This window comes from Pteropus vampyrus, unplaced genomic scaffold (genome assembly GCF_000151845.1).
Source record: "Pteropus vampyrus isolate Shadow unplaced genomic scaffold, Pvam_2.0 Scaffold16, whole genome shotgun sequence".
Lineage (NCBI taxonomy): Eukaryota > Metazoa > Chordata > Mammalia > Chiroptera > Pteropodidae > Pteropus > Pteropus vampyrus.
The window spans coordinates 6,755,583-6,775,138 of NW_011888797.1; the positions used below are offsets into that span (position 1 = coordinate 6,755,583).

Consider the following 19,556-nt stretch of genomic DNA (forward strand, 5'->3'; position numbering starts at 1 on the left):
TTCTGCTCCACAGTGTCTGAGCCGCAGCTAGGAAAACGCAATGGCTGGAGGTGAATCGGTGTCGGCAGTGGAATCATCTGAAGGCTCTTTATTTATATGCCTCTCCATGGGGTTTGGCTTCCTCACATATGACATAGTAGCCTCAGGATAGTCAAATTCATGTATGGCTGGTAGAGTGAAAGGGCATTAGGCTGAGCGTAGAGAGTTGGTGGTGTTTAGTAGTAGTTCTGAGTCCCTAACTGTGTGTGTGATCTCAGGCAGTAAGTGTTTACACCACTGGAATTTTAACTTCCTCATCTTTAAAATGGAAGCAATTCTCAATCATGTTACATCGGCGTTGTTATGAGACCCGAGTAAAATATTCTATGTGAAGACAAATTTGTTGTAAAAATGTCCAAAAATTGACCCCTCAGGTGGACATCCTATGTTGACAATGTCACTGGGGCAGGCCAGTTTATTGTCACCACCACTCTTTCCCCATAGCGTCTACGCTTCTGTTTTTGCTTGCCTGTCTCAGAGGTAGGAGACAGATGGAAACTCAGAGGGCAAATGACCTGGATAGGGTTTCACAGCCAAGAAAGAGTTCAAAACCCAGATCTTTCTGGGATGCTAAGACTTTCCATTCTGAAGTCCTCGAGCCACTGAAATGTTCTAATAGCTGAGAAGCATGACACAGATTACAGCCAGCATGCGGAGTCACAGTACCTGGGTTCATATCCTAGCTATACCACTTACTAACTGTGTGACCTTGGGGAAGACAATTAATGTGTCCCCGTGTGTCAAATGGGAATAAGACCTCCCACACAGGGTTAAGAAGTAACCAAGTTACCACAAGGCACTTAAAACAGTGCCTCACACATAACAAGTCCTTCATGTTTGCTGCTGCTTCTGTGCTGGCTGGAAAATTACTGCATGGCTATCACCCATGGGAACATAATGCTCTAACAATAAGCTTTCTGCTTCTGTACCCTGCTTGCACAACTGATCTGTGGGTTGACAGTTAGTAAAATGAAGAAAAATAGACTTGTGCATTCAAACAGGATGAAGAATAGGGGTTTAGGGCTTTAAAACCCTGTACCTCTACATTTCAGGGCTGCTTGATTTGGGGTCTGCGTACCCCTGGCAGACCCAACTGGCTGAATAAAGAGTGTGTTACCTACAACTCACGTGTCTATCGGGTGCTGGCGGCTACACTTCAACCACTACTCTGCATTTAGAATATAATAGGTGCTAAATGTTTTAAGATGAGAAAGTGACATTCAACAATGTAATAAAATGTAATGGCAAACATATCTCCCTGAAATGACGAATTCATTTTGGAGAAAGGTTAAAAAAACCCGCAAACCTTTACCACTTATCAGTTCGAAGTCTGATGGAACTGCAGACAAAATAAACGTAGGTAGAAATTTGCCTCTAACTGACCCCCTACCGTTCCAATTTTATTATGTACTGCCTCCAGGAAGCCTGCAGACACCGTCTCAGCAGGGACAGTCCTGAAAAGCCCATTCATGTCAGCCCACACATGTCAGCCCACACACCACAGTCAACTCCACGTGCATGCCTCTCTCGGCCGCTTCCGCTTCCGCCCCTTTCCCCGCCCCTTTCCCCACTCGGCGCCTCTAAATGACGTCAAGCGGACGCCGACGCGGCAGGAAGCAGGGTCCGCCCCTGCGCTCTGCCCAGGCGGCGGTCGGGATTCGGTCCCTAAACGTGCGTGCCAGGGGGCGGCGGGGTTCCATGCAACGCTGAGCCGAATCTCCGGCGTGCGGTGACTCTGAACTGAGAACCATGAACCGCAGCCGCCAGGTGACGTGCGTGGCCTGGGTCCGCTGCGGCGTGGCCAAAGAGACGCCAGACAAGGTGAGGCCTGGGTTAGCCCTGCCTGGGGAATGTGGACCTGGAACATGCGGCCCTGTACTGGCTGGTCTGCCTGGCCCGCGTGAGTTCGATTTGGACTTGTTTGTCGTGACTAGGGCTGGGGCGCCGAGGACCTGGGGAGTCAGAAACCGCGCCTCCTCATGCTCTTACCCCCAAATTCGCGCACTCGTGGACCTCCTGGGCTGGGAGGGGTCAGGTTGTTTGGAGTCGGAAATGTCACCCCTAAAACTTTCTTGACGTCAGCCCAATGCGTTTTCAGACTTAACGGGAGGAGGAAGCACATAGGTAAAACTCCCCTTTGCACTCTTGGGTTCGGCGTTCGGAGGAGTAAACAGGACCAAAACTAAGGGATAGAAAAACTGCTGTGGAGACTACCATGTCGTGAGGCTGGGAGTCAACTTAGGAATTTCTTGCAGTAATCCAAGTGAGACGTTGATGTGACATTGGGAATGACATATTATGAAGGAAAAACCAGGAGTTAGAGACTGAATCTACTGGAAGTGAAGAGTGCTTAAGTTATTCGACGGATACTCGGTACTTTCTGCTGCCAGGCATTGTCCAGGGTCCTGGGATAGGCATGAACAAAACAAAAAGTTCTTGCTTTTATAGGGTCGATGTGTGTATATGTCAGTGGGAATAAGTGCTGTGAAAGAAAGGGAGGTGTTGGTTTGAATGTAATTGGACCAGCAATGACAGAAAGGATGATAAGAATGTAACTGGCAGGGACATGAAATTAACAGGAATGAGGGTCCGGAATAGCCCTAGTAGGTGTAAATTCCTCAGGGCACAGACGGTCTTTGTTTCATTCACCAGTTTCTCTAGTGTTTGGCTCACAGTAGGCACTCAATGCATGTGTATAGAATAAGGACAGGAAATTATCTCGTTAAAAATTCTTAAGGGAGCCAACAGTTATTAAAAAGAGACATATAGCCTTTCAGATACTTGGAGACAGTGATTTCCAAACATGTCTGCACGTCGTTACCACTTGGGGAGCTTCAGAAAATACTGAAGCCTGTGCCCCAGTCCCAAGTATTGCTATTTACTTGGTCCAGAGTGTAGTCTAAAATTATTAAAAGGTCCCTCACGTGATTGTAATGTACAGATAAGTTTAGGAATGATTCTTTGAAGAGTTTATAGAAAGAAGAGATTGAATTTCTTCTATCAAATTCCAGAAAGGAAAACTCAGACCATTAAGAGAAATAAGAAAAAGAAGTATCGTTTAATTAAACTTAAGGACCTTTCATTTCTAGAGCTATCCAACACTGGAGTGTCATCCCTCAAGAAGATTTCCCAGTTACTAGAGGCAGTTGGTACAAACTGGTACCAACTAGGTGATTCATTCTTTCATTCATTCATCATCTGTCATCAAGCATCTCTACCATGGACTGAGCCTTGAACTGTGTGCTTAAGCACACAATGACAAGTCAGTTTCTGTCTTTGAGGACTTATAGTTTAGCAGTGATAAGGGTGTTTTAAAAGGTACTGAAGCATTAATTAGGTGAAGGGATGCCAGTTTTGAAGTAAAGAGAATGACTTCAATTTTGAACAGGATTTCCAAGTGGAGAGAGAGTCTTAAAGGCAATTAGGAAAATGGAACTGGAGTATAAAGGGCTAGAAAAGGGAAAATTTAGAGTAATCGATTCAGAAGTGGTAGTTTTAGTCTTGAGAATGAATGAGCTTTGCAAAGAAGTGACAGCATGATGAGTGAATACTTGCCAGTAATAACAGGGAAAGGAGCAGAGGACCAAGGCAAGGGTGGTTTGTTTAGGAATACCCACAGGGAAAAGGAGGAGAAGTGGCTAAGACGGAGTCAGAGTAATTGGAAGAAAATAAGATGGGCTTCCATAGAAGCTAATTTATACAAGTCAGTCTTTTCTGGAAAGAGATAAAGTAGACCAAAGGTGATTTTTGAACAGTTTCAGGTGGGAAAGGATCTTAATTATAAGAACCTGTGAAAACTCCACTTACATTAAACATAGAGTTTGGCTTGATGTTTGATTCTTGATGTCTCTTGAAAGTGTATTTTACATTAGTTTGCAAACTTCTTTTCAACCCAAATACTTATAATGATTTCCTTAACTATTTCATAATGAAATGTTTCCTCTCTTGTAGGTAGAACTTAGTAAAGAAGAAGTAAAACGTCTCATTGCTGAAGCAAAGGAAAAATTACAGTAAGTTTAGGACTGTCAGTGTTTGTAGTAAAGTCCAGATAAAACGTAAATCTTAAATAATGATGACAAGGTGTTCTAGTTATTGAATGGTGCCATTTGGGTGATCTTCTTTTTTCATTGGCATAGAGAAGAAGGTGGCAGTGATGAAGAGGAGAGAGGTGAACCTTCAGAAGATGGCATGCAGAGTGCACGCACGCAGGCACGACCAAGGGAACGCCTGGAGGATGGTGACCCAGAGGATGACAGGACACTGGATGATGATGAGCTGGCCGAGTATGACCTAGATAAATATGATGAGGAAGGCGATCCAGGTTAGAGTTCACTCACTTCTCATGGTTTTTAATCACAAACTCAGTGTATCAGATCATGCTCCTAGTGTTCCAAAGCTTTACTCTGAGTTTTTATTGTCCTTTATGTCAGATAATTTGGCTCAAGGCTTCGGCAGACAGCATGTTTCCTAACTAGTTTAGAAAATAACCTCTAACCCACTAATTTAAGATGTTTAAAATATATATATATATTTTAAGTAGTGGGTATAATACTCTTCAACTCATTTTTCTTTATCTGCAATGAGGGAGGAATTATTACCTTCATTTTACAGAAGAGAAAACTGAGGCTTTCAAAAATGAAATAACTTTGCCAGTGTCACACAACTGGTGGAGCTGAGACTTGAACATTCTTTGGCTTTATTCTTTTAAGTACAAATGCTCCTCGGCCTATGATGGGGTTACATCCCAATTAAACCCATCATAAGGTGAAAATATCTTAATTCGAAAATGCATTTAATGCGCCTAACCTACCAAACATCATGTCTTAGCCTATTCAGTTTCCAGTGAGTGCTTATTGCTTTTGCACCATCAGAAAGTTGAAAAAGCATAAGTCAGGGACCGTCTGTATACTCATTAGATGCAGAGGATATTTTTTTCACTTGGACTCTGGGTTGCTACCGTTCTGCCAGGACAGAGTGCCATGGGAATGTAGACAAAGGAAAAGCTAACCCAGCTTCAAGAGATGCGTCAGAAACTGCTCCTTGACATCTCCACACCCTGCACATCACTGGCTCTGCCTTTCTCATCCAGTAGAAATACCCGTCTCTGTTGCCTGCCATGTTTAAGACCTGTTAGTCGTACCTCCTTAAAGCGGCTCCCCCTAACAATTAAGAGTGTATTCCTTTTCCTGAGTCTTATGTTACTCGGGGTCAACTCTATGTCACCCTTGCAGAAATGCCATAAAAGGAAAACATTTTGAGGTAAGTTTAGTGAAAAGGGCATATAGTATCCCCTCTTTCAGATTAGCATATCAGAGGTTCTGAGAAATAAGGCAAATTAGCATATCGGAGGTTCTGAGAAATCTTGCAATGAAGAAACTCATTTAACTTTGTGAAGCCCATCATTTTTCAATTTTTTTTGACCAGGCAACCCTTACTTAATCTGTATTGATTTCAGTGTTTTAGGGTCCTCAAGGCCACCTGTCTAGCACTTTTGAATAGTGATTATAAGGCTCGAGCTAGAGATCTGAGCAGAGTTTCACAGTTTAATTATTTTTCACAGTTTAATTATTTTATTGAAAGAGCGTGAATTCAGAGACTATCAGATATGCATTCCAAGGTCAAATATAAATGGCTTTTAAATTCCTGTTTATTATTATCCACTATTTCCTTTCTCAACTGTGGACGATCCAGAGTTAGTTATGAAGTAGATGGTTGGATCTAAGTCTAAAGATAGGAAGCCTTAGAAGAAATGTTTTTGTCAAAATGACTTTTATTCATTTCAGTTTATGAATTCTTACAGACACTGAAACTCTTGGCGAATCTCTCTTGGGTCTGACAGTCTATGGGAGTAATGATCAGGATCCTTACGTTACTCTGAAAGATACGGTAAATATTTACATCACTTTTCTAATTATGCTTAAGTGTTTAAAAAACCTTGCCGAATATCTGCTTTGGTAAGGTTTTTTACTTTTTTTCTCTGTACTTAGGAGCAATATGAACGTGACGATTTCTTAATTAAGCCCAGTGACAATCTCATAGTTTGTGGCAGAGCTGAACAGGACCAGTGCAATTTAGAGGTGCATGGTAAGTGAAATACATCCCTTAATAGAAGGTGCTAGTCTGTTTAAGTGATATTAAAATAATAATCATAATAGTTACTATTATGAATTGTTAGGCACCAGATCCTGCCTTCTCTCATTCAAGTTGGTTACATGGTAAAATCCTACAGAGTCTACAGATTTCCTGGTTATTGTCCATGGGCATGTGTTGTCTCATATGTCATTTTGGTACCTGGTTTTATGGAAGTAGGTCTGCTGGAAGTTCTAACAGTTTTTAATATTTTATTTAAACATTTTTGCCAGTTTTTCACTCTCCCCCCCACCCCCCATTAGAGAACACCTAGATGTAAAACTATATAAAAATGTAAGAAAAAAATTATAATCTCATCACTCTAAGGTAACTTGTTACCCTAGCTTTTTACTCCAGTCTCCTTTCTGGCTGCCTTTTCTTTATGTGGCAGAGATTATACTCAATAGACAGGTTTTTATCCTGCTTTCCCACCCCGTTCCCCCCCTCCTCAAGTCATGTCAAATAGTCCCCTTACGTAATGCATTTTATTTTTTCATAAAAATTCTATGCAGAGGCCTCCATTTCTTTTTAGGAACCAAAATGTCTTGGTCACCTTTTCCAGTTCTGGAAATGTTTGCATCAAAACCAGAGATGAATACTTTGACTTTGAAGTAGGCAATGATTTACATTTTTTTATTTGAATTTTTAAATCAGATGTATTTTAATGTTGATATTTATTAATTCAACAAACATTAATCGAATGACTTTTCTTAAAAATAGACTTCAAGATGTCTGGAATATTCAGCCTCCAGATTTCCCCTTTTGTTTTCTCGCCCTTTTGTTTCTTTGTGCACACATCCTCAGACAAGTCCATCCTTGCCCAGATACTCCTTTTCCAACTTTCTTCTACTCGTCTGTCTTAAAATTTTGAAGCTCTAAAGAGATTATTGGGCTGAGGCCTTTTATCATAGGAAGCACAGTTCCATAGTTTGAAAACGTTTATTGTCATCTTCCAGGTTACTCTGTCATTCATTCTATTTATTAGGTTGGATTCCTATAACTCTTCACAGTCTTTAAGGCTGCCTACAGGAAACTTATAGAATAGACCATTTTAGTCCCACGGCCTATTGTGATCTATTTATAAAGTCAAAAAAGTTTTAAGTAACAGATACTTCCATGTAATTAATTACCGTCAACCTTTTTACATATTTCAAATGAAAACCATGTTGTTGGTGAATTTTTAAAGACCCAATCCTAATTTCAAAACAGCAGAATTCTATTACAGTTTGTCTTCGTGTGAGAACTTATTGTAGTCATTCCTTTGAATTTAGTGTCAGAGGAGTTGAGAACTTAAAGCAATTGTATTCCTACTTCCAAGTTAGGTCATTAAAGATGGATTATATTTAGATTTGGTGTGAAGCCCCCAATTATCCAGCATTATCTCTATTCATGAGTATTTTCAAAATTGTGTTTTAAAGCTGACCTGAATGTTGATCTGATATAGTTAAAAGAAGATCGTTTTAAAGCACTATTATCATTTTTTATTTAAAATGTAAGCCGAGTACATTGACCAGAGTTGAGGTTCTTACAGGACCACAAGCTAATCATTTTGAACATGCATTCTCATCATCAAGTGATCTGGTAGAAATTTACGTGGAATCTGCTAATCCCAGGACCTATCCCAGAAGCAGAAGCCCGAAGGATTAAATTTCTTAGCTTATAATATTAACATTTATTCTAAAGCTTGTTTGGGGGAAATTACTGATTATTTAGGCTCTTTTATCAGCATTTCACTATATAATTTTTAAAAGACTTATTAGTCATTGAGTTCAACAATATTTTTGCTCCTTAACCTCATAACATGAAGGAAAGAGCTATTTCTTATAGTGCCCATATTCCCAAAGAGTGTTCTGAAGAGCTTTATTTACACTGTTAGTGTTCACAGACTTTTTTTTCAATATTAAGTAATTTTTGATAAGCATTTCTAAATGAGTTTTCTTCATTCCTATTGTTTTTGTTTGTTCATTCTTGACTTACAACCAAATAGACCTTTAAAAGATAAAATAATAATGAATTACAGTCATGCTCTGTTTAATGATGGAGATACATTCTGAGAAATGCATCATTAGGAGATTTCATCATGTGTGAACATCATAAGTGCACTTACATAGATTGAGATGCTGTAGCCTGCTACACACTGAGGCTATATGGTAGAGCCTGTTGCTTCTAGGCAACAAGCCTTTGCACCATATTACAAACCAACATAAGATTAAATTAAACACAAGAGAAAATGATAAAATTAAGAGACACATTAAATGATGCATTAAATACAAGATTTATGAGGCCACTGCCAGATTAACATAGCATACTGTTTTACAGCGAAGTGGTTTTTTTATAAGTGCACTGACAATAAAAAGTCTAATATAGTAAATACATAAACCTGTAGCATCGTCATTTTTTATCATTATCAGATATTATGTACTTTTTGTAATTGTATGTGCTATACTTTTACATGACTGGCAGTGCAGTAGGGTTGTTTACAGCAGCATAACCACAGACACATGAGTAATGCATTGTGCTGCAACGCTGCGACATCACTAAGCAGTAGGAATTTTTCAGCTCCATTATAATCTTATGGGGCCACCATCAAATATGCAGTCTGTCATTGACTGAAACATCGTTATGCATCACGTGACTGTACTCCTTATGGAGACCTATGGGCCTTTGTTTTCTGTGATGGGTGAACCAAAAAACAGGGACCATTTTAGCTGGCGAGCATGCAGATGTAGTATTTAGGCAGATGTCAATTCTCCGTCACTGTTCTTGTTCCCCTTGGTACACACCAGGTGACAGCAATATATGAGACATGCAAATTTTTTGCCTAGCAGTAACAACTTGAGAATCTCCTCTAATGTCATCAAATATGTCTCATTTTAAATTAAGCATGTAGGTTTACTGGGGAGAGTCTGCTCTTTTGAATGAGATATGATTTCTTATTCTGATTCAATAAAGTCTCTTTTCCCAATCTTTTCAGTTTATAATCAAGAAGAAGATTCTTTTTATGTACACCATGATATACTGCTGTCTGCATACCCTCTGAGTGTGGAATGGCTGAATTTTGATCCTAGCCCAGATGATTCTACTGGTAAAGAGAAAACTTAAGCTTGCACAATGGTTCTTAGTCCTGGATGTTTTTCCTAGCCACATAAATTATGTATGCTGTATGAATTATTGATGTTTTATGAAGTTAATATTATTTTATGAAGTTGTAGTTAAATAGTTCTTAAAGCACAATCACTTGATTATTTGGGGTCTGTATGTTTCCAGACTTTAGATAGGTTAGAAAGGTTCCATGGTAGGCCGAAGTACAGGTCCTGAAAGCATTTAGGGCTGCAGTGTGAGAGTCTCATAAAAACTAGTATAAAATGGATGATGTCTGATGTTACCAACTAGAATTTAGTGGCATGACCCTCTTCAGAAAACAGCAAGTAAAATCAAAATGAAGAATTAGGTTCTTATGGTAGTCTTTTTAGCTACTGCTGGTTGCCCTATCCTGTCTTCTTAATGAGGGTAAAATCTGGTAATACTCATACCCTTACATCTCATTTGCAAAGCTTGTTTACATTCATGATCCGATCAGATCCTCATCCTCACAATGGCCAGTGAAGACAAGAGGGGTTTTTGTTCTCGTTCCTAAGTGAGTTCCCGGGGCCAAGAGACTGAGTTGAGCCCTTGTTACTCAAAGTATGGTGGGAGGACCTAGCAGCCCAGCATCAGTATCACCCGGGAGCAGGTTAGAAGTGCAGGCGTGGGGCCCCACCCAAGGCCTTCTGAAATGGAGTCTGCATTTTAACCATACTCAGGTGATATACCTGCGTAGGACAGTTTGAGAAGCTGCTCTGAGCCATTGCTCAGTTAATCTACAGTGTAGTATAGTTCACTGGAAGTTATTTTTAAATCACAAATACATCATTTCTTCCTGTAGGAAATTATATCGCTGTGGGGAACATGACCCCTGTTATCGAAGTATGGGACCTTGATATAGTGGACTCTTTAGAGCCTGTCTTCACACTTGGAAGTAAGCTATCAAAAAAGAAGAAAAAGAGAGGAAAGAAGGTAAGCAAGTTAACAGTTATTTAAACTCTAATGACAAACAGATAAGTTTATTGAGGCTGGAGGGGAGCATAAAAACATACACTTTTTCAATTGGACACTTTGGTGGAGCAGAACAAGTAGTTATAATTACAGTAGTTTCTGGTTTTGAAAAGCCCATCCAAAGAAAAATTGATCTCTGATTGCATAAAACCTCTGTTGGCACATTATTCATCCTTACACAAAATTTACTCATCTTATGATCTTTATGTATAGTAACTATTCACACTCATATGGTAGTTTTGAACTTTAAAACAATTTCCATTTAGCCTTCAGTGTGTTGAAGTCTAAATATCAATGTATTCATTCCTATAGCTTTTTAAACTTAATTTGGGGAGAGGGGTTGATATTTATAGAATTAACATCTAGGTTAACTACTATAGTTTCTTGTCTATAAAGAATATTTATCGTGGATCTCTAAAGTAACAGGGAGACAAGGTGCTTACTTTTCAGTCTTCAAGCAAGTTTACTTAAGATCAAAACAACCAAATTAACATCACCTTTATTTTGGGTCAGGGAACTTTAGTACAAAAAAATAATTAAATTAAACAATTATTACAGAGTTCCACAGCAGAAGGGCACACCGATGCTGTCCTGGACCTTTCTTGGAATAAGCTGATCAGGTAAAAAGAATTAACATTTGAAGTATTGTTAAAGACTAACAGTTGTGATTTTACCCCATGCCTCCATCATGTGTCATAGGTCTTTGCGTCTGTGTCTTACTCTTCTTTCCTGCAGTATGTGCTGCTTGAGGGCAGGAGCTGTACTGTCTGTACCCTTTCACCCCCCACGCCACCTGCCCGCTCTTCACTTAGTGCTCCTCACATCTGGTGAACAAGTGCCCTTCTCCCCAACACCACCGGGAACAGTAGTGCAGAATTGTGTTTCTTCATGGAAGACATTTTTCTCACTTCATTTAGATTTTACAAAATCTCATCCACATATTTTTTAAAAATATTTTCATTTATTTAATTGCGATAAACATAACCTTTATAAAATCTACCATTCTAAGCATGTCTAAATGCGCAGTTCAGTGAACATTGTTAGGCAGCCATCACCACCATCCAATTCCAAAACTGAATATGTCCCCATCAAACAGTAACTCCCCACTCCCCGCTCCACCAGCCCTGGCAACCACCATTCTATTCTCTGTCCCCAGGTACCTCACATACGGTACTTATCCTTTTGTAAATGGCTTATTTCACCTAGCACAAGGTTTACCCATGTTGTAGCATGTGACAGGATTCCTTTCCTCTTTCAGGCTGATTTTTTTTTTTTTTTAAGATATAAATTCTCATATCATAAAACTTAATCTTGTAAAGTATACAATTCAGTGCTTTTAGTGTATTCACAAAGTTGTGCAGCCATCGCCACTGCCTAATTCCATGACATGTTCATCAATCTAAAAAGTAATCCGTACCCATTAGCAGTCACTGCTCATTCTCCTGTGTGTCCAGCCCCTGGCAACCACTAATCCACTTTCTGCCTCTATAGATGTGCCTATTCTGGACATTTCATATAAATGGAATCATACAATGTGTGGCCTTCTGTATCTGGCTTCTGTCGCCTAGCATAATGTTTTCAAGGTCCATTCATGTTGTAGCATGCATCAGAACTTCTTTTTATAGTAATATTCTCTCGTGTGAGTATGACACATTTTTTGTATTCACCCATTTAACGGACATTTGGTTTGGTTTTGCTTTTTTGTCTATTATGAATAACGATGTAAACGTTCGTGAACAAGCTTTTGCATGTTTTCATTTTCTTAGGTATGTACCTAAGAGTGTAACTGCTAAGTTATATGATAGTGTCTGTCCATTGATATTCCTGGCGCAGTGTAGGACGATTCCAGTATTTCTACACCTTGCTAACGCTTGTTGTCTTTTTCATTTCCCTAATGGCGTTGAGTATCTTTTCACATGCTCATTGGCCATTTATATATTTTCTGTGTAGAACTGTCTATTCATATCCTTTGCCCATCTTCTAATTGGATTGTCTTTTTATTATTTAGTTGAGAGTTCTTTATATATTCTGGGTGCAAGTTTTCTATCAGAAATGACTTAAAAATATTTTCTCCCATTCTATGAGTTGCCTTTTCACCTTCTTGATGGTAACATTTGCAACACAATGTTTTCATGTTGATAATGTCCAATTTATGTATTTCTTTTGCCACTAATACTTTTGTTGTCCTTATCTAAGAAACCATTGCCTAACCCAAGGTCATGAAAAGTTGTTTTCTTCTTGAGAGTTTTATAGTTTTAGCTCTTAGAGTTAGTAGTTCTATGATCTATTTTGAATTTTTTTTGTGTGTATAATGTGAGGTAGATGTCAAACATTCTTCTACATGATGTCCCTGAAACATTTGTTGAAAATAGTGTTCTTTTCCCCACTGAACAATGAATAATCTTGGCACCCTAATCAAAAACCAGTAACCATAAATCTGAGGGTTTCTTTTTTAGACTGTTCATTCTGTTCATCTGTCTGTACTTATGCCAGCACCACATCATTATGATTACTGTAGCTTTTCAGTCACTTTGAAATTCGAACTATGATTTTTTCAGCTTTACTAGTCCTTTTCAAGATTATTTTGGCCAATCTGGATCTCTTGCATTTTTATGTAAATTTTTAAACGAGCTTGTCAGTTTTCTACAAAAAGTCAGCTGGGATTTTGAAGAGGATTGGTTTAATCTGTAGGTCAATCTATACATGGCAGTATTCGTCATGACAACATTAATGAACTATCCATTAATTTAGATACTCTTTCAGCAATCTTTTATAGTTTCCAATACATAAGTCTTGAATTTCTTTTATTAAATTTATTTCTCAGTATTTTATTCTTTTCGATGCTATTATAAATGGAATTCTTACATTTAATGCTCTCGATCTTTAAAAGATTACCTGATTTATTTCCTTCCTTTCTCAGAAATGTGCTAGCAAGTGCATCAGCTGACAACACTGTAATTCTGTGGGATATGTCCTTGGGGAAACCAGCAGCTAGCCTTGCCGTACACACAGACAAGGTATGGCGACTTAGTAGATGAAAAGGAGCTCTCAAAATTCTGAGACAAAGAGTCGCTACAAGTAATCACAAACATTTATAATGGTTTTTTGTGAGTTACAGAGTGCTTCGACATGCTGTTTCATTGAATCTTGACAAAGCCTGTGTGATAGTGATAATTACCCATCTTAGAGATGCAAAAATGAATGCAGAAAGGCGAAGTGACGAGGGATGTTAATACTTTGTAATGTGTTTATAGAGGCTTCTAAAAAGGGATCAGGGGGTATCAGACACCAAATGGGGTTAAAGAATTTAGCAGGTCTGCTACTGCAGAACTTGGGGACCTCCTATGCCACTGCATGCTGGGACTTCCAGAGCATGTGGAGTTGCCCAGATATGTTTGACCATTCCCTTTTTCTCTTCAGAATATATTTTAACATTTGAAGGATATAATGTATTCTGCAAAACAGTTTGGGGAATGCTGTATTATGTCTCTTAGTGTCAGCCTTTATTTAGAAATATGTTTTGTCCTTTTGATTATGCAGTACATTTATGTTTCTTTAATACTAAATTTCAAAGAGAAAAATTATAAAAACACTGCAAATCAATTCTCACAAAGTGTTAGGCATTTTTACCAAAATCAGACCAACAGATCTATTTATTTATGTTTCTTCCTTTCAGGTCCAGACTCTGCAGTTTCATCCATTTGAAGCACAGACTCTGATTTCTGGATCATATGATAAGTAAGAAAACATTTCAGGAATTATTGATGCTATTTTTATCCTCTTGAGTTAATGCAGAAAGTCTCACTGTGCTCAGACAGAATATATTAATGAGGCACTCATGTTTAAATTTTTAATAACTTATTTGTCCTTTTCAACTCTGGTCCTTTCAGTCTGCAAGGGAATGTGGTTCTGTCATAATAATGTAGTTCCTAACTAGCGACTAGATTTTTAGAGGGTTTATGAATTAGCCATGACTGTGAACTAAGTCATCCTAAAATTCAGTGACTTAAAACAAGTCACTGGTAACTTGGCTTTGTCCTTGTGTTTCATATCCTCCTGGGACCAGTGGGCTAGGTCATAGCGAGGTCAGCAGCTCAAGCAGGGATACCAAAGCTCAGAACTAGTACATTTACGTCTTACTCTCTTGGCCAAACAGACCACATGGACTGGGAAATGAAACCGACTTGCAGTCTTTATTCTGATTCCTTGTCCTTTTGAAGAGTGATATGTTTACATTTTTTGTTGTGATTCTTGCAGAATTACAAAAGCATATCCATCAGTTCCCACAGCATAGTAACCTGCTTGTAGAGAGTAATTGTTACTGAGATAATGGGTTATCTAGCTCTGAGCACTAACAGGGAAGAGGAAGTTAGAAATTGTCCTGGTCTTTTAGAAATAGAGACGATTTATCTTTTAAGTAGAGAATTCGATCTAGAGAAGCCACTGTGACATCCAGAGTCGGCAGTGCTTCCAAGTGATAGGACCAGAGTCCACCTGTTAGTAAAAATCAATTCATCTTTTCTATTTTATTTTAGAACCTCAAAGCATGCTTTAAAAAAGTTAGATCTTGATTTCAGTGTTTTATTACCATGTCATAAATAAAACATAGGAGAATTAAACTGTTAAACCCTAACTTTGCCTGAATGTGTTTAGGTCAGTGGCTTTGTATGACTGCCGAAGTCCAGACGAAAGCCATCGAATGTGGCGATTCAGTGGGCAGATTGAGAGAGTGACTTGGAATCACTTTTCACCTTGTCATTTTTTGGTAAGACTATACATATTACTGTTTTGCTTGTCCAGGTTACTGATGACTTTTCTTTAATTCCATTGTAGATAAACTCTCTGATAAGCTTTTCTTGTATTTATAGCATGAAGTATTTGGATTGCAGGGTAAAAAAAAAGGTATTTTTAACAAGAGAACAGTGGATTGGCCTCAAAAAATAGTAAACATATAAATGATTTTACTAATTTCCAAGGATTCGAAAGTGTGCTACATTTTATTTTATTGATTTTGATATTTTATTAATGTGTTTTTTGAAATACTTAGCATGGTTAATATTCTTTTTATGTTTCTTTAATGGTTAAATAGGTCCAAGAAGATATTTAAGTCCTAGTACTTAAATGGTCTCCAGTACTGAGAATGCTAACCTATTTAATTAATATAGCACTGTCTCCCAGACAGGAAGGAAGTATAAGATCTTTTTATACAAAGTCTGTAGGATGACAGTTTTCCATGTAGCTTTCCAGGACATTTCAATCCATAGAGAAATAAAATCCCAGCTTTCATCCAGAAGGGTACGGTAATTAAAGAAATTCTGATGCATCCATGTATTTCCTAATTTTCCTAAAGTAAGTGTGAATGCTTTACAAAACAGCTTTCTTAAAATATGTAGACAATTTTAATAAGTTTCCTGAAATAATGATTCTGAGAACACATAATATCAACTCTGCACAGAGGTACATGCACTTCCCAGCCGAGCTACATTAAGCCAGGTTCCATTTTTCAGAAATCGGGAGTGAAGTCCTGGTTGTATCTGAATGTTGTTCTGTACTTTAGCTCTCAACAGTCAGGCACACATACTTCTTGACGTTATTTGCTAACAAATGGTCATCGGCACTAAAATAACAAATATTTAAGGAAATGGGAAGTGATCAAAATAAAATGGTTTACCTCTTTTCCTCCAGTCTCTTCCGTTTTTTGTCCACAGCCCAGTTGTCAAGACTATCAGTTGGATGTTGCTCTTATCCTGTATATAAGCTCAGGTCTCTCCCCCATCCTTGACTAGGTCTGTCTCCATTCATTTCCTTTCCTGAAAGTAATCTGCCTTTCAGTCCTTATCTGATTGACTCTCTCTGCCAAAATATTGACAGCACCCCCTACTCCTTTCTTCAGCGATGCTGGTGCCCTGGCTTCCCTGACATTCTTTGTCATTCCCTCCTCCCTCTTTGGTTCTGTGAGCGCCTCCTCAGCCTGTCCCTTAAGTGGCCCTACTCTCCAGGCCTCAACACCCTGGTCTCTTTAATTCTACACTCCCAGAGCATATCCCGCTGTTCTCATGATGTAACACCCACCTCTGTGCTGTCACCTCTCTAACCCTGGTCCGTACCACTGCCACGGCTTCACATTCATTTCCAGCTACCTAACAGACATAGCAGGTGAATTAATCCTTGTAAGAGCAAACTCAGCTTGTCCAGAAGTAAATTCTTTTTGTCCATGTTAATTTTTAATAAGCTCCTCAGGTGAGTCAAATATATAGTTGATTTTCACTGTGATTTATGCTGTGTGTCCATTGCTAAGTGTTTGTCATATTAGCCTGATCTTGCCCATCTTTTATTTTTTCCAGGCCAGTACAGATGACGGCTTTGTATATAATTTGGATGCACGTTCAAATAAGCCAATTTTTACACTTAACGCACACAATGATGAAATCTCTGGTGAGCAAAAATAGTGTTTCTTTCATTTCTATTATATTATGAAGTAAATCTGTATTTCAAAGTCAGAGTCTCTGAACTAATCTTATCTTTCCTGAGGTCTTGATCTAAGCAGTCAGATCAAGGGCTGTCTTGTGACTGCATCAGCAGACAAATATGTGAAGATCTGGGACATATTAGGAGATAGGCCGAGTCTAGTCCACTCCAGAGACATGAAAATGGTAAGAATCTCCATGGGCATCTTTGTTTTCTGTTCCTGACCTGTATTGTTTGTCTTTCTCCAGGAATCATTGCATTAAAGAATATGGATTTATTGGGGAAGTTCATTTTTATCTTAGCCAAATTTGGTGAGAGTTTTATGACTTAGGACAATTTGGGGGAAATCAATAACTGTTTCCTTTTTCAACTCACATGATTAACAGTTGCTTGATAAGAAGTGTGGGGAGACGGATTTTTAGGACACAAGTAGAATGGCCATGTTTCTTTACCCTAAAATCGGGACCATCCCAGGAAATCTTAAACTTTTAGAGCACCATAGTCGTTGGGGTCAGTTTATCACTTCTTTGTATAACTAGTTCTGACTACACTGAAATTAATTACTATATAGTGGCAAAAAATTTAGAAATAACTGGAATCATTCATTCAGCAAATATTTATTGGGTACCTCCTGTATTCCAGGCACCGAGTTATAGAATATGCAGATGTAGAACACCGCACAGCTATTTAAAATTGTGTATATGTATGTGTATGTGTGGAAAGGCAGATTACAGAGGCAATTTTTTAGTACTATCCATGCTTATATTTAAATCTGGAAGATCCTATCCCAAAACATGAATAGTGATTATCTGATATCTGAATGATTTTTATACTTTTTCTTGTTCATATTTTCTATAATGCATGTGTTATCTAGTTATATAAAACATGGAAAGTTTAAAAATTAATACTGACCTCTGATATCATCATTACTTAAAAAGGAAATTAAAAATACTTAGATTAGTTTAGAAAATCCCTAATAGACAGTGATAATGGGGATAAGAGACCGAGTGGTCAGAGCATACACGTGTCCTCACAGAATGTCCATTGTGCTGAACTTGTTTGGCTTTCTATTGTTGTAATATTCCTTCCAACTTGACTGTGAACCACCTTTGTAGGAGATTTGAAAGATAATGGAGGGTTGGTTTTGAGTAACCATTCAAATCATAGAGCTCTGTGCAAAGATTGAAATCACTGGCTTTCTATTCTCTTCTCCCCAGGGCGTTCTCTTCTGTTCTGCCTGTTGCCCTGATTTGCCATTTATTTATGCATTTGGAGGTCAGAAAGAAGGGCTTCGGGTCTGGGATATAAGCACCGTCTCTTCAGGTAAGAATCTTAATTTCCTGCTTTGTCTGAAGGAGTTCTGTAACGGCTAACACAGAATGTGTAGCGTGAATACGTTAGGTAGATAGCAAAGGTGGATCCGGTGTTCGTCCTGTAGTGTAGTCTGCTAAGGAAATAGGACCAAATGTAACTTGGAAATGTTCATGTTCACAAATTTGTCTTCATACTTTAGATTATTTTTTTAAAAACCTATTTATGATAAAATTTGAATTTTAAAATAGAAAGCTGGAAGAAAATGTAGTAGAGTCTCAAAGAATTGACCCCCCACCTTCCCAGTCCCCAGCATGAATAAATCTGCCTTTGTTTAACTACTTTCTGAAGAATCGAGCTCTCCCCTCGGGCCACTCCCCTCCCTTTCTGGGAGCCTGGCTGCTTAGTTAGTACTTCGAGGTTGTCTGCTTGGTCCTATACACCTGGAGCCCCACTATCTGATTTCTGAATCTTACCTCCCATAGAAAAAGGGTCCTAAGTCCAAAAAGGTTTTATATATACATGATACAGAGACAGATAAATAGGAAACCATCTGAAGTAGAATAATGGAAGGATGGAGTCACTGTTGTAAGGAATGGGACATCTGTTATCAAGGTAGACTAGATAAATCCAGGGCAAGGCAAAGAAAATACATACACAAAAAGACCAGTTTGAAACATGATTAAGGTCACTCAGAACATCAACTTGGACTTCTGAGTTCTTGCTAACTTTCTCGTTTACAAAGTATTAAATATATTTTCATCACATTTCTCCCTCAGGGTAGAGAAACTTACTGCTCATTTCTACATTTTAGTCTCTTTTTATATTTAAGGCTTTTAATTTTCTGATCTGGTAGTTTCTTAACTATTTATTTGTGTTTTAGTAAATGAAGCATTTGGAAGACGAGAGAGGCTTGTTCTCGGCAACACAAGAAGTTCGTCTATTAGTGGCCCTTTTGGGAGCAGGCACTCAGACACACCCATGGAGTCGTAATGAAGATCATACAATTTCCTGTTTTGTTTACCTTAACTCAGAGTTTTAAAAAGGTGGCCTAATTCCGTGCGTAGCTACAGCCATGCAGTGACTAAAACAAATTCATTTCTTACCTCCTGACATTCCTCTCTGCAGCTGTGGTGGCAACACAGCGCCAATCATGCTTGCCTTTCAAGCATGTGGTGCATAAGGCTCCTTGAAAAGGAGAATAAAAAGGGTTTTTAAAAAATAATTCCTTAAATATGCCCTCTGTCACAGCCAATCTAGGTTTGTAAAGTAGCTAATAATTTCTAGAATTTTAAAAAAGGAAAATCCTGTAATCTTAACAAATGGGTAAACCTAGGCCTGGAAGGGTTATGATTTGGACAAGATTGCACAGAGGCCACAAGCAGGCGGGTGTCCCAGGGACAGCACTTGCCAAACTGACTGTTCACCAATTAATGCTCGTGACTTAGAAGTGTTCTCAGTGCTGCCCTTAGAGTTTGGTACTAAATAAAAAGCGGCATGCCTTTTTTCCCCTA

General features: G+C 38.6%; 1 protein-coding gene across 1 annotated transcript; it reads left to right on the top strand.

Moving 5' to 3' along the window:
* Nucleotides 1-1,637: 1,637 nt before the first annotated feature.
* Nucleotides 1,638-19,556, top strand: PWP1 (PWP1 homolog, endonuclein). The gene is made up of 15 exons (XM_011387105.2): nt 1,638-1,860; nt 3,991-4,049; nt 4,176-4,360; nt 5,840-5,925; nt 6,027-6,123; nt 9,143-9,253; nt 10,094-10,224; nt 10,822-10,883; nt 13,184-13,280; nt 13,940-14,001; nt 14,917-15,028; nt 16,608-16,698; nt 16,795-16,916; nt 17,949-18,054; nt 18,926-19,556. Exons 1-15 carry the CDS (start codon nt 1,789-1,791, stop codon nt 19,033-19,035), a joined length of 1,503 nt encoding a protein of 500 aa, XP_011385407.1. The 5' UTR covers nt 1,638-1,788; the 3' UTR covers nt 19,036-19,556.

Excerpts from the sequence above, each read along its gene's own strand:
- PWP1 (XM_011387105.2), top strand. The coding sequence starts at position 1,789 with ATGAACCGCAGCCGCCAGGTGACGTGCGTGGCCTGGGTCCGCTGCGGC. Across the intron at positions 15,029-16,607 it reads TTTCACCTTGTCATTTTTTG|GCCAGTACAGATGACGGCTT; the intron begins GTAAGACTATAC and ends TATTTTTTCCAG. Across the intron at positions 18,055-18,925 it reads TATAAGCACCGTCTCTTCAG|TAAATGAAGCATTTGGAAGA; the intron begins GTAAGAATCTTA and ends TTTGTGTTTTAG.